Raw genomic sequence first — 14,380 nt, 5'->3', positions numbered from 1 at the left:
AGAACCATCCTGACTAACGCGGTGAAACCCCATCTCTACTAAAAATACAAAAAAATAGCTGGGCATGGTGGCAGGCACCTGTAGTCCCAGCTACTTGGGAGGCTGAGGCAGGAGAATGGCGTGAACCCAGGAGGCGGAGATTGCAATGAGCCGTGATGGCGCCACTGCACTCCAGCCTGGGCGACAGAGCAAGACTCCGTCTCAAAAAAAAAAAAAAGTAATGAGACCGAGAGAGGCACAAAGATTTACCTAGGGTCTTCTTCAGCTTGGAGAAGCAGAGACAGAATTTGGAACCACGTTCTTTAACCCCTATTTAAGTAGTAGAGCTCTACATCTTGGCCCAGGGGCCAAGGATGGGCTCAGGGACAGACACTGCAGCTACAAATGGGATGAGGGGCAGTTTCCTGGGAGGCAGGAAGGGTGGTTAAAACACCTGGGTCCTCATTGTCTGGGAAGCTTTACAGGATGGGGAGCCTCTCCTTTCTGCCCACAGGCTCATTTGTTATTGGAAAGTCTACCTTAAAGATCCTCTCTGTCGGGAGGTGGCAGAGGGGGATGAAACCGCTGGGGGGTGTGCTTAGGTGACAATAGCTGGCCAAAGACCATCTCCTGTGAAGGGTGGGTTTGCTAAATTGTGTGTTGGGTGAGGTGTGTGTGTTGGGTGAGGTGTGTGTGTGTGTTTGGGGAGTGGGCCAAGGGCAGCCCTGCGCCTCCCCTAAGCAATTGGTTCTCAGTCTTTGGAAGGTGGCCTCAGAATCACAAGGAACTTGTGAAATCCAGATGCCCGGGTGCTAGCCACAGAGCTCCTGACTCAGTGGGGCCTGTGAGTCACAAATGCACCAGAGGTCAAGCGCCTTTTCTCTAAACCAGTGACTTCCTCCTCTGAGTGCATTGTGCACCACTGCTAGAATGGGAGATGGGGCCGACGAATACGTATTTTTATCTTTATTGCATTCTAATGTGTTAGAAAATTTCAGAACCAATGTAGGTGTTATCATTTAGGATAAATCTAGATAGGTATTGAAAAATGTAAAAGGTGAGTCAGTAAGGATTTAAACAGATTCATTATTTAAGAATTAAGGGATTTAGGCCCAGTGTGGTGGCTCATGCCTGTAATCCCAGCGTTTGGGGAGGCCAAAGCGGGCGGATCACCTGAGGCCGGGAGTTCGAGACCATCCTGGCCAACATGGCAAAACCCGTCTCTACTAAAAAATACAAAAAATAATTAGCCGAGTGTGGTGGCAGGTGCCTGTAATCCCAGCTACTCTGAGGAGGCTGAGGCGGGAGAATCGCTTGAACCTGGGAGGCAGAAGCTGCAGTGAGCTGAGATCATGCCACTGCACTCTAGTGGGTGACAAAGTGAAACTCCGTCTTAAAAAAAAAAAAGCATTAAGGAATTTAAAGAAAAAATTAATTAAACGTCAGTAGTAGAGGTGGTACTGTTAATATGACCAAAAGAAGATAGGAAACTGAAGTTTGGTAAACCTATCTCAATATAAAAGTTAAATACATATTTAAAGAATATGAGTTTAAAGAGCACTCATATGCTTGCCTGCTGGGGATAGGGAGTTCCACTGTCTGGAACCACAGCTCAGTGGTGCAGATGGACTCTTGGCTCAGGGCAGCACCCCAGGAATTAACAGGAGAGGCTGGGCTGGGTGTGGCTGGGGCAGGGCTATTGGGGAGGCTGAGCTGCAGCCTCTGGTTGTGCATCCCCCAGCTGGCCTGCCCCTCTGCTGCTGGCTGTGCTCCCTGGCTGGCTGCGCTCCCCCGGCCTGGCCCTTACCCAGGGAGGAGGAGGGGAGGAGATGAAGAAGCTAGAGTGTCCCCCAGGGCCAGGAGCCGAGGGCTGGGAGGATGACTTAACCGAGGTTTTGGAGAAGGCCAAGTGTTGTTAAATCCCTCCTCCCTCTCCCTTGGGCAGCTGTTTACCATTTACTCCTTGGCCATCAAGGCTGTTCTCAGCCGGCCTGGGAGACCCACCGGGGCTGGCGCTGGAGCACGTGTTGAGTTCAGGCTCTCCAGGGCCAGCCCAGGCCTGGGATCAATTTCTAGCTCCCGAATCTCTCTCAGGTCTTGTGTGGTCTCAGCTCTCAGTGCAGGGGATAGGGGCAGGGAGACGGAAGGGGCTGGGTTTCCTGAATCCCCATTCCCCACCCTTTGCACATTTTAGTTCAGGGGCTGTAGCCCCCGTGCCAGGCAAGGATTGTGAGGGGTCTTGGTAGGTGAGGTTTGTGTTTAGAATCCCCTACGTCCTTCTTCCCAGTGGGGACTCACCTTCCCGACAGGAGGGACAGAAGCCTTAGGGTGGATGGCAGGGCAGTGACTGTGTCGGAAGGGGTGTGCGTCCAGTTAGCCTGCTGCAGATGGCAGTGGCTGTCCCTGTGCCGAGCTCTGACCCCACCATCTCCCTCATGATGAAAACGCAGTGCAGGCTGCCTCATTGGCGAGGTGCTTGGCAGAGCCTCAGAGCCCAGGCCCGCTCCTGGGGGCCTTTCTCCCATCATCCGGCCCACTTGAACCCAGTTCCTGCCAGGAGGATTAGAGGGGGCATCTTCCTGGTGACCAGGTAGGAGCTGCGTTTCTCGTTTTTTTTTGTTTCCTAGGAAATTTACCAAGTTTTGGCCCAGGAGTTTACATGTTCTGCCCCCTAGCAAAAGCTTTCACTGTTCAAGCTCCAAATGGAAGCCACGGAGGCTATAATTACACCAGCATTAGCTCAGGAACCTGCTGAGAGGAGTGGGAACGGAGCACCTGGGGAACCTGGGGGCAGCCGCAGTCCTAAATTAGCTGCCATTCCGCTTGCAGTTGCTAACCTCCTCTCTGGGGTCCCTCCTGTTGTCTCTCCTCCACCTTGGCCCCAGGCGGCTCCACTCCTCCAGCCAGCAGCCAGGCAGCCTCTGACAGGTGCATCCCACGGCTGGCTTGGCAGAACCTGACCCTTAGAGGCAGTGTCCCCACAATAGCCCTAGTGTTGACAGGGATCCTGGGGTCCTTCTGGCCTGGGCAGAATGGTTTGGTAGCAGCTCAAGGAATTGTCTGAGAGGCCACATGCCCCAACGTGGCTGAAGGCCCTTGTCTTGGCAGTCCTTGCCTTGGTTTCCATGTTCAGTCATATTGAATTGCTTGCAGTTCCTCCCAGCGGTTGCCCCTGCTCCCCTCTGTGCCTGGGATCCTTTTCTTGCTGTCTTCACTTCCTCTGAGTCCTCCTGTAGATTTCAGCAGAGATATCACTGCTTCCAGGACCCACCCCCTGCCACCCTGGGTCTGGACAGGAGGGTTTTCTCTCTGCACCTGACTTCCCTGACACAGAACTCACATTGGCATGGGCTGGTCCTCCGTCCCTAGCTGTGTCTCTGACAGGGTTGCAGGCTTAGCGTCTGAGGAAGTGCCTGGCACATAGTAGATCCTCATTAACTATATATTAATGGATTGATTGGGAAAACAATCAATTCCTTTGATTCTCTTTCTGCCTTAATTTCTCCTAGCCTACCTCTTTTTTTTTTTTTTTTTAAAGGCTTATTTCTTTAAGAGTGGTTTTAGGTTCATAGCAAAGTTGAGAGGAAGGTACAGAGTTTCCATCTACCCGCTACTCCTCCCCAGGCACAGCCTCCCCAGCTATCAGTATCCCTCTATAGAGGGAGGCATTTGTTACAATTCTTGAACCTACATTGACACATCATTATGAGGCAATGCCTAGAGTTTACATTAGAGTTCCTCTTGGTGTCATACATTCTTTGGGTTTGGACAAATGTCTAATGGCATGCATCCTCCATTACAGTATCATACAGAGTGGTTTCATTGCCCTAAAAATGCTCCATGTCTGCCTCTTCCTCCTCCACTCCCCACTGACTCCTGGGAGCCACTGATCTCTCTGTTTTTCCCTTTTTCAGAGTGTCATACCGTTAGAATCATAGGGTGTGATATGTCTCCTTTCATGTAAGTTTCCTCCATGTCCTTTCATGATTTGATAGCTCATTTCCTTTTATCACAGAATAAGATTCTTTTGTGTGGATGTACCCTCCCCTCTTTTATTTTTACAACAAGAAGAGAGGGCACTTTTCTCTTTCTGCCTTTAAAGGGCTATTGGCCAGGCGCAGTGGCTCATGCCTGTAATCCCAGCACTTTGGGAGGCCGAGGTGGGTGGATCACCTGAGGTCATGAGTTCAAGACCAGTCTGGCCAACATGGTGAAACCCCATCTCTTCTAAAAATAGAAAAATTAGCCGGGCGTGATGGCAGGTCCCTGTAATCCAAGCTACTCAAGAGGCAGAGGCAGAGGCAGGAGAATCACTTGAACCTGGGAGGCAGAGGTTGCAGTGAGCCAAGATCGTGGCATTGCACTCCAGCCTGGGCGACAAGAGCAAAACTCTGACTCAAAAAAAAAAAAAAAAAAAAAAAAGACTTGTTGGCCAGACAAAGTGTTGGGGTGAATGGCTTAGTCTTTGTTGATTATCCCCCAAGTTTCACGTCTGGGCTGGGCCCCACATGGTCCTGTGTTGATCACTGTTGTCTACTCTGTACCATTTTCCTTGCTTAATAATATTAGTCAACATTTTTTGAGCACTTGTTGTAAAATAGACACTGGCCTAAATACACTTATTCCATCACCCCTTAAATACCTATTGTATAGCACCTGCGTGTCAAACACTGGGTACTAGGGACACAGCACTGAGCACAGCCCTGCCTTCCTGGAGCTTGTATTTGATGCAAACAAACAAATTAGTGAGTACATACCATGGCAGATAGTGATGAGTGCTGTGGGAAAAACAGGTCAGAGTAGCGGGTACATGGAATGTGCATGGAGTGTTGTTACTATGTGTGGGGTGGTCAGGAAGGACTCACATATTAGATAACATTTGAACAGAGTCTTGAAGTAGATGAGGAGAGTGGTTGTATGGCTGTGGTTGGAAGGGAGAGACTTCCAGGCCAAGGGGAGAGTAAGTGCAAAGGCCCTGTGGCCAGGCCATGTTGGGAGTGTTCCAGGAATATCCAGGAGGCTGGGTTGCCTGGAATGGAGTGAAATGAGCCGGGAGAAAGGAATAGGAGGTGAGGCCATATACAGCCTTGCTGGCTGATGGACATATGATATGCATCACATATATAATTCTACATTTGCTTGTAATCACAAAAAAGAAACAGGTGAAATTATTTTTATTACTACATTTGTTTAACATCATAGATCAAAAATACCCCTTCGATGTGTAATCGAAGTAAAAAATTATGAGATACTTTACATTATTTTTTTCTTTCTTTTCTTTTCTTTCTTTCTTTTTTTTTTTTTGAGACAGCATCTCCCTTTGTTGCCCACGCTGGAATGCAGTGGTGTGCTCTTGGCTCACTGCAACCTCTGCCTCCTGGGTTCAAGCGATTCAAGTGATTCTCTTGCCTCAGTCTCCCATGTAGCTGGGTGTAGTCTACGACGTGTCACCATGCCCGGCTAATTTTTGTGTTTTTAATAGAGACGGGGTTTTACCATGTTGGTCAGGCTGGCCTCGAACTCCTGGCCTCAGATGATCTGCCTGCCTCGGCCTCTCAAAGTGCTGGGATTATAGGCGTGAGCCACCGTGCCCAGTCTACATTATTTTTTTCTTACTACATTTTTAAAATCTGGTGTGTGTTTCAAGGTCTTGTGTGAACATGTGAAATGCCCTAGACACATTTCAGGTTCAGCAGCTGTGTGTGGTGAGCGGACAGCATTTCAGAAAGCACAAATTGTTCTGCCACAGCAAATCAGACAGCACACATATAGAGGTGTGTAGGCCATGCTGAAGTCCCCGAATGAGCTGGAGAATCTATGGGGGGTTTTGGAGCCTAGGAGCGATGGCTCTCTGCTGTAGGTTCTGGAAGGTTCTCTCCAGCTGCTGTGATGAGAGAAGATTGTCATGGGGTGGGGTATGGGGGCACAGGGCAGAGCAGGAGGCTGGGAGAAGGAGGCTGTTAACAGGCACAGTGTCAGTGGCTCGGATCCAGGTGGCAGCAGTGGCGGTGGTGAGAAGTGGCTGGATTCTGGTTGTATTTTGAAGGTATAGCTGCCAGGGTTTGGCAGTGTGTGAATGAGAGAGGAGTCAAGGAGGCGCCGGGAGTTTTGGCGCTGGCAACTGGAAGGATGCAGTTGTTTCCAGCAGGATGAGGAAGGCTGTCAGAGGTGGAGGGAAGCTCTAGGTTTTGGGGGGAAATATGAGGTTGGGTTTGGATGTGTTAAGGGTGAGATTTGGGTATTAGGCTTGCAGCTGGAAGTGTTGAGTTGGCAGATAGACAGATGAGTCTGGGGCTCAGGGCAGAGGTCTCATCCAGTGGTATAAATCTGGGGGTTGGAAGCACAGTGATGGTGTTTCAGGCCATGAGATGAGCCGAGAGTCCTAGGGAGAAGATACATGTAGAGAAAAGGAGGCTGAGTCCTGGGTATGGAAGATGGGACCAGCAAAGCCCGCTGAGCAGGAGACTGTGGGGAGGTGGCAGGGAGCCCGGCAGAGAGTGGAAGGAGGCAGGAGGGAGGAATCGGCTGTGTCCAGTGCTGCCGATGGGCTGAGGGAGATGAGGCCCGTGGATTCCCGAGCATCCATCAGACAGATGGGGCCAAATGTCCGGCTGAAGCGGGTCCAAGAGAGAATGAGAGGAGAGCAGGCGACAGCTGGTGTAGACAACTCGATTGAGGGGTTTTGCTTTAAAGGGGAGCAGAAAAATGGAGTGGTAGCTTAAGAGGGCTATGGTCACGAGGAGATCTTTTTTTAATTGAAGATGGGTGATGTAATAGCTGATGGGAATGGTCTAGAAGACAGCAAAATCATGATGTAGGGGAGAGAGAAAAAAATGAGCCATCTCATTCTTGCTCACGAAGGCCCTGTGTGGTAGATACCAATTTGCAGACAAGGAAACTGAGGCAAAGGTTCAGCCATTTGTCCCAGGTCACACAGCCAGTAAGTATCAGGGCCAGGAGCTGAATGCCGATGGCTGACCTCTAGAACACCACCAGCCTCGGCCATTGTGCTGTTCTGCCTCTTGGTTTGCTGGCTGGAGTTGTGTGCTTTTCCAGAGTGGGCCGTCCTCTTGCACTTTTATATCTAACATGGCACCCGGCAGAGGGCTGTGCAGAGGTAGGACCTGATCAATCTTTAATGGGCAAGTGATTAGAACACCAGGAACTGTGTGCTGGAAGTGCTCAGTCGCCTGGCCCATGTGAGAGGGACGCATGGCCTGAGCCTGCCTTACTCCGAGTGAGGCACCTTGCGTGGAGAGAGTGGTGCTCAGGAAATACTGGAAAGCATTTGTAGGGTGGATGAAGAGTGGATGAGGAGCTTACATCGAAGGTTCTCGCTGGCATAACTGCACTTCTGGGTGTGACTTGGGTTCCTGTGCTGGGCAACCTTGGGCAGGCCCCTTGCCCACATAGTGCTTCAGTTTCCTTATCTGTAAAATGACAAGGTTGGGTGAGGTGATCTCCCATCTGGCTCTCACCAGAATGCCTCAGGAGGGCATGTGTGTGCTGTCTGCACCCAGGCTGCTGACGATCCCATCATGAGCATTGTCTGACCCCAAATGCCAGTGTGCTGCTGGTGGGTGCATAGGGGCCCCCTCCATTGTATGACGCTGAGCCAGTCACTTTATTTCCCGTATTTGTAAACAGGGCCATACACACCTAGTTGCTTGCCTTTTAGGCTTGTGAGGAGTTTTAAGTCTACTATTGTCCTAGATTGCCATGGTATAGCTCATCCTGCACCAGGCGCTTCCTAAGCACTCCCTCAACCTGTGTATTAACTCCTTTACTCCACCACAGCTTTAGGAGGTAGGTCCTGTGAAATGATCCCCATTTCACAGAGGGGGAAACTGAGGCACAGAGCGGGCACATGGAAGCATATTGAGTACTGGGAGACATCTCCCAGCAAGGGGGCAGCTGCGTCCTCCTCATGCTTGTGCGGCCTCTGACCTGCACTCCTGTTTCTCCTCCAGGGACAGGGGCAGACCCGGTGGTCAGCGCCAAGAGCAACCATTGCCTGGATGCTGCCAAGGCCTGCAACCTGAACGACAACTGCAAGAAGCTGCGCTCCTCCTACATCTCCATCTGCAACCGCGAGATCTCGCCCACCGAGCGCTGCAACCGCCGCAAGTGCCACAAGGCCCTGCGCCAGTTCTTTGACCGGGTGCCCAGCGAGTACACCTACCGCATGCTCTTCTGCTCCTGCCAAGATCAGGCATGTGCTGAGCGCCGCCGGCAAACCATCCTGCCCAGCTGCTCCTACGAGGACAAGGAGAAGCCCAACTGCCTGGACCTGCGCGGTGTTTGCCGGACTGACCACCTGTGCCGGTGAGTGCCGCGGCAGCCCCGGGGGTGCTGGCAGGAGGGGGCTTGCATTGCTGGGCTGTGTTTTCCTTTTTCTGCATTCCTTGGGGTGCATCGAATTATGACTCTGAGTCCAGCAGAAAGGGTGTCAAAAAGGGTAAAACTGACTTGGACATGTGCAAAGTGAATTTTCCATTTCATTCATCCATGCATCCATCCATCTACTTTATTCATTCGTTCATTCATTCACTCAGAACAGGTTTATCTTTTGCTTACTCTTGGCTCAGCTGGGGAAACCAAAACGAACAACCCAAGGAGCTTGTAATTGAAAACCATAGACTCCTTGAGCCTTGGAATAAGAGACCTTTGGGTGCAGTGGCTCATGCCTGTAATCCCAGCAACTCAGAAGGCTGAGGCTGGAGGATCACTTGAGGCCAGGAGTTTGAGACCATCCTGGGCAACATAGCAAGACTCAGTCTCTACATATATATGTGTTTGTGTGTGTGTGTGTGTATATTTAGACACATACATGTATACACACACACATATATACTTATATATATATATATTATATAGAGCTAAATTTCAGCTCAGTATAACCATGCATCCCTCCAAAACTACCTTCCTAATAATGAGCCTACACTGGTTAAGCACTTACTGTATTCTAGGCTCTGCGCTAAGCTTTGGACATACGTTATGTCATCTCATGTTCACAATAACCCTGTGACTTGGGTATTTTTACTCCTGTTTTATAGGTGAAGGGACAGAAGGTCAGGAAAATTTTGTAAACTTGCTCAAGGTTACACAGCTAATGAGTGGTAAAGTCAGGATTCAAAGCCAGGACTGTCCGACTCCAGGACCCATTCCTCACCCCGACACTAGACTGGATCGGACCTGAATACAGAGTGAACTGTCTCTCTCTCTCTCTCTCTCTCTCTCATATATATATATATATATACACACATACACACACACACGTATATATATACACACACACAGGTACATATATACATATATGGCCTTTAGACAGTTTAGTCCCACTTCTAAAGAAAGTTTCTGCCTAATATCCCAACATATGTCACGTGGCTATCAGGAAGGGTGCTCTCATAAAACAAAGAGGCAGCTCACTCTGTATTGAGATATAATCCAGTCTCAATGGATCATATGAGTGAGGAATGGGTCGGGGTGAGGAATGGGTCCTGGAGTCGGACAGTCCTAGCTTTGAATCCTGACTTTACCGCTCATTAGCTGTGTAATCTTGAGCAAGTTTATAATATTTTCCTGACCTTCTGTCCCTTCACCTATGAAACAGGGATGAAAATACTCACATCACAGGGTTATTGTGAACATTAGGTGACATAACGTATGTCCAAAGCTCAGCACAGAGCCTGGAATACAGTTAGTGCTTAACAAGTGTAGCCTCATTATTAGGAAGGTAGTTTTTTTTTTGGAGGGGGGTGCATGGTTATACTAAGTTGAAATTTGGCTTTATGTAATTCTCATGTTTGTCCTTTTTGTTTGCTAAGTATGTATTGAGATGCTGTTGTGTGCATTTCTTGATCCTAAGGCCTGAGGATACAGGGGAAACAGACAAAGGAAGAGGTGATCCCAATTCAGTGGGATGAGGCTGTGGGCTCCCAGAGGAGAGAGCACAGGAGAGGGGCATCTGCCACATCCTGCATGTCCCGGGGAGGGGAGGGGGCCTTGAGCTGAGCCTTGGGAAACAAGAAGGAGAAAGCCAGGGAAGAAGCCTGTTGGAAAAGCATGGCTTTTCCACGGGGTGGAAGTGGGAGAGGACGTGGGCTCTGGGGAGCTGCAGGTGTTGGGCACAGGTAGAGTGGGCCATGATGGGAGTGAGGGGGAGGCTGCTGAAGAAATGGGGATAGAAGTGGGTGCAGGTGTTTATAGATTGCCTGTTGTGTTCTAGACACTGTTCTAGAGGCGTTATGTCTCATTTAATCCTTGCAACAAAACTGAGGTAGGTACTATTATCTTTATCTGTCAATGAGGAAACATCTGGCAAGTTACAGAGAAAGTAACTTGCTGAAGGTCACACAGCCATACATTTCAGAGTCAGATTGCAGCTAAACTACTTCTTTCCAGTATTATTGAGTGCTCCAGACTAAGATAGTGAGTGTGGGTATGGAGAAAACTGGATTATTTCAGAGGAAATTGGGAAGTGGCCTTGATGGGACTAGGTGACTGGCTGAAAGTCACCTGGAGATAGAACCCTGGTGGCAAGAACTATTTCTGTTTTGTTTACTCCATACCCCGTCCTGCATGTAGATCCTGGCATGTGGTGAGCATTCCATAAGGTTACTTGAATGGATAAATGGATGGTGTCTACCATGTTTCCTAGTTGAGTAACTCTGGGGAGATGGAGCCATTCAGTGGGGGTGGTATTGGACATGCAGCATTTGAGGGACCTGGGGGACTATTGCCACCTTCTCGGCAACACCTAGGGGGCACTTGGACTTGTGGGTTTCAACCTCAGTAATGAGGCTGGAAGGAAGAGATGGGTTTGGGAGTTATTGGGTACTTTGCTGGTGGTCAAAGCCACAGAAGTAAATGAGATGGCCTAGGAGGGGTTGCTAGATAGCTCAGGAGAGAGTCTGGCCTGGAGATGCCTGAAGATTTGGGCATCCTCTGTGTTTAAGTGATAAGGCTTGGAGCGAACAGTGGAAGCAGAAATCTACTGGAAACACCAGTGCTTAAGGGAGGGGCAAAGGAAGTGGGATGTGAGACTGGAAGGGAAGGGGATTTCAGAGGGAGGAGGTAAACGAGCTGTGGTGTCTCACAGAGTGTGTATACCTGTGTATGCCTGTGTGTATGTGCATGTTTATGTGTGTTTGTGTGGTGGAAGATGGACCGCAGGGGGCCCAGGCCTGGCAGGGAGGCAGAAGTAGAGGCATTGGGCACAAGCTACCTTCTTCAGAAGGAACCAGGGCCAGGGGCTGCAGAGAGACGGGAGATGGGGAGGGAGAGCCGGGGCCCTGTGCACACTGAAGGGGAAGTGCTACTTTGTGTGGTTTGCAGAACAAGCTCTCCTGGGGTTTGGAGAAGGGCCTGATCCCAGAGCTAGCTGCAGGGCTCAGGGAAAGCTCTGTGAAGAAGGTGGGTTTTTATCTTTTGCTTACTTAAAAAAAATATATCTTATTGCCTACACAAACCAATTGAGGCGATTGAAGATGAAACTATGCATACCACAATGAGGAGGGCCAGCCTTAGAGAGGAGGAGGGAGCAGATGTGGCCACGCTGCCATTTGCCATCGTGACTGGACTTGAGCTCTGAGCTTCTTTGTTGCTGGGATAAAGGGGAGGCTTGATGGGTCACATAACTCCCCAACCAGGATAGATGGGGGCATGATCTGAGACACATTCGCTGCTTCTTCTGAATGCTAAAGTGACCTTTGGGGGCTGCGCCCTACACAGCTGCATGGAATGATGGAACAGACGGGAACTGGACCTTGAAGGAACTGGAAAAGACCAGCATGAATCCAAGCCCAGGACCCAAGCATAGGAATGGGCCAGGAGCACTCAAAAGCTGGAGGACTGCAGGGGGCCTGGCGACGGGGCCTGGAATCAGGCCGCTCAGGTGTCCGAACTAGGCATCTTGGGCAGAGGAGTGACTGGGACACTGCACCCATTTTATTAGTATTGCTTTAAGGAAGGATGGATAATACGACAATGTAGTGGACAGCTCCTATGGGGTCTGCAGCCCTGAGATAGGGGAATTTGGAGCAGGGTGTTTTGTGGCTTGGAGAATGTCTGTGTCTGTTTAAAGAACGTCTGTGTCTGTTTAAAGAACTAGAAGCATTTTTTCTTTTCTTTTCTTTCTTTCTTTCTTTTTTTTTTTTCTTTTCTGGAGGTGGGGGAAGCTAGGAAACAGGAGAATCAAGTGATACACTTCACATGGTGGAACCCGAAAGGGCATTTAAATAGGACTAAGTATTGCGGGGGTCAGGACTGAGGAATCCTGGGAGCTGAGGGCTGACAGTTTCTGAAGTGTGCTGAGCCAAGCAGATGAGCTTCTTGCACTGGGAAATAAATTTAAACAATGGTGACTCCAGGGCCCACAGACAGTGCTGTGTCTGGATTATTGAATTAGGTACATGGCTCACTTTAGGAGGCCTGGGATCCTGAGTAGGAAATTCTGATTGCTCCAGGATGTGGCTGGGTGAGCTCCTGGTCTTGAAGCAGGGCGTTCTTCCAATCCATCTCTCCCTATCTCCCACCAACACACCCATCTGCATGCAAATTTCAATATGGTCCTGAAGAGGTAAGGAAGGAATGAGGGCGGAACCTGCATTAGGAGGAGTCTGGCAGGAGCATGGAGAAGTGTCCTTTAGGGAAGCTTGCGCATGATGGAGAGTTGAGGTTTGGGGCGGGGTGCATTGAGACATGCATCCGGAGCCACAGAGACTGAGACGCACAGACACTGCAGGTGGTGGATGGAGGTGGCTATGGTGGTGCCCCAGAGTCAGGGGACCTACCTTTACTCTTCACCTGCCTGGAGCCTCCTGCATGGTCCTCGGTGGGCCGTTTCACTCCTCATGCCTTGGGGGGTCTTCATCTATCAAATGAGGATCCTGAACCAGGTCATCTGTAGGGACCCCGCGGTCTTATAAGTCTATGGTTCTGATTCTGTTGAAGCAGTTTTCCTGTCTGCCTTCTCCCTCTGCTCCTGCCCTCTCCACGGGAGGTTACTTTACTGGAGAGATGAGCTGTTGGTATAAGGGGAAGTGGCCCAGCCAACCTCATCAGGGTGTATGGTGTGGGAGAAGGTATTTGAAGGGCCTGGAAGGAGAGGAGTGGCTTCTTTCCACACTCTTGCAGGCCTGACTTGCTGACCCAAGCGTTGCTTTCCCCAGAATCCACAAAAGTGCTCAGGTGTCCTATGGATTCCTGTTATCAGCATCAGAGGTGACACAGGTGGCTCAAGAGGGGCCCCTGGAGAGCAGGAAGCTGGGTCGTGGCTCTCGACTGTGCCTGGGAAGGGGTGCACTTCTTCCTTTCCCTGGTTTGACTTCCTCCAGGTTTCTGCCCTCCAGGATGGGGACCGCAGGTGGAAATCTTCATTCTGAAAATGGAGAGCCCAATGCCAGGGTGTTTGCAGCAGGAATTGCAGAACCCCCAGCCTGCCTTTGCTGGTACTTGAATGAATGAAGCCAGCCTTGATGGGTGTCCTGGGAAAGCCCCTCTGGGCTTGCGATTCTGGAAGTGAGGCTCCAGCTCTTGGGCATCTCCTAGGAACATGCCCATGCTGCAGTGCTATGGCACCTAGCCCTGATGCAGCCAGGCCTGCTTGTCCCCTGTGGTCCCTCCTCCTACCGAGAGAGTTGGCCTAGAGATGCCCAGGCTTCCTGCAGGGTGAATCTTGGCCCAGGATTCTTGGGGGAGGCTCTTCCAGAGCCAACCTCACCTGGCACTACATGAAAGAAAGTGCATCGATTCGCTGTGCGGCATACCGTGTGGCAGGCCTCGTCCATCACCCGTGTGAGATTTAGCAGGCTCTGCATGCTGTCTTATTAAATGTCACCAGCGATAAAATGTTGGCAGTTTCCTTTGATCTAGGGTTTAAAGATGCATTGGTTAAACAAGGATATCTGCTTGCTGGGCCTCGGGGTTTTGGGAAGCACTTCTGAATCCTCCCATCATCCTTTGAACTCAGAGCAGTTTGGGGTCAGTGGCTGAGGATGGAGCCTCTGGGAGTGGAAGCTTTGGGTTCTACCAACAGTTCCACCCGGCTTTGAAGTTACATCTCAGGAATCTTGGCTCTGTCTTTGGCCTTTGTCTGGTTCATATCCCACGAACCTTAGGGCTGTGGGCTTAAGCTAAGTGAGCATCAAGGGATAGACCAGGAGAGACGTTTCCTTTAAAAAACTTCTGATAAGGAGCCTGGAAAGCCTGGAGAACTTCTTGGATTGCATCCATGGCATTTGGCTGGATTGACTCTAGCCCCCACAGTGGGTCAAGATGTACATTTTAAAAACACAGTCTTTCAGTTTTTACCCTCTCAGCTTACAGCCATTGCAATGATGGTCTCAGATTTTGTGTGTGTGTGTGTGTGTGTGTGTGTGTGTGTGTGTGTGTGTGTGTG

General features: G+C 50.1%; 1 protein-coding gene across 3 annotated transcripts in view; it reads left to right on the top strand.

Annotated features, from left to right (window-relative positions):
- GFRA2 (GDNF family receptor alpha 2) overlaps positions 1-14,380 on the top strand; it is a 97,711-nt gene that overhangs the window by 31,437 nt on the left and 51,894 nt on the right. For all 3 annotated transcript variants that reach the window (XM_025394103.1, XM_025394105.1, XM_025394104.1), the window contains one exon: positions 7,950-8,304. In XM_025394103.1, coding sequence (XP_025249888.1) covers positions 7,950-8,304 — 355 coding nt within the window. The remainder of the gene's footprint in view (positions 1-7,949; positions 8,305-14,380) is intronic.

The sequence above is a fragment of the Theropithecus gelada genome, chromosome 8 (assembly GCF_003255815.1).
Source record: "Theropithecus gelada isolate Dixy chromosome 8, Tgel_1.0, whole genome shotgun sequence".
Lineage (NCBI taxonomy): Eukaryota > Metazoa > Chordata > Mammalia > Primates > Cercopithecidae > Theropithecus > Theropithecus gelada.
Note: the sequence above shows the minus strand (reverse complement) of the source record. Positions and strands in the feature narration are given on the sequence as shown.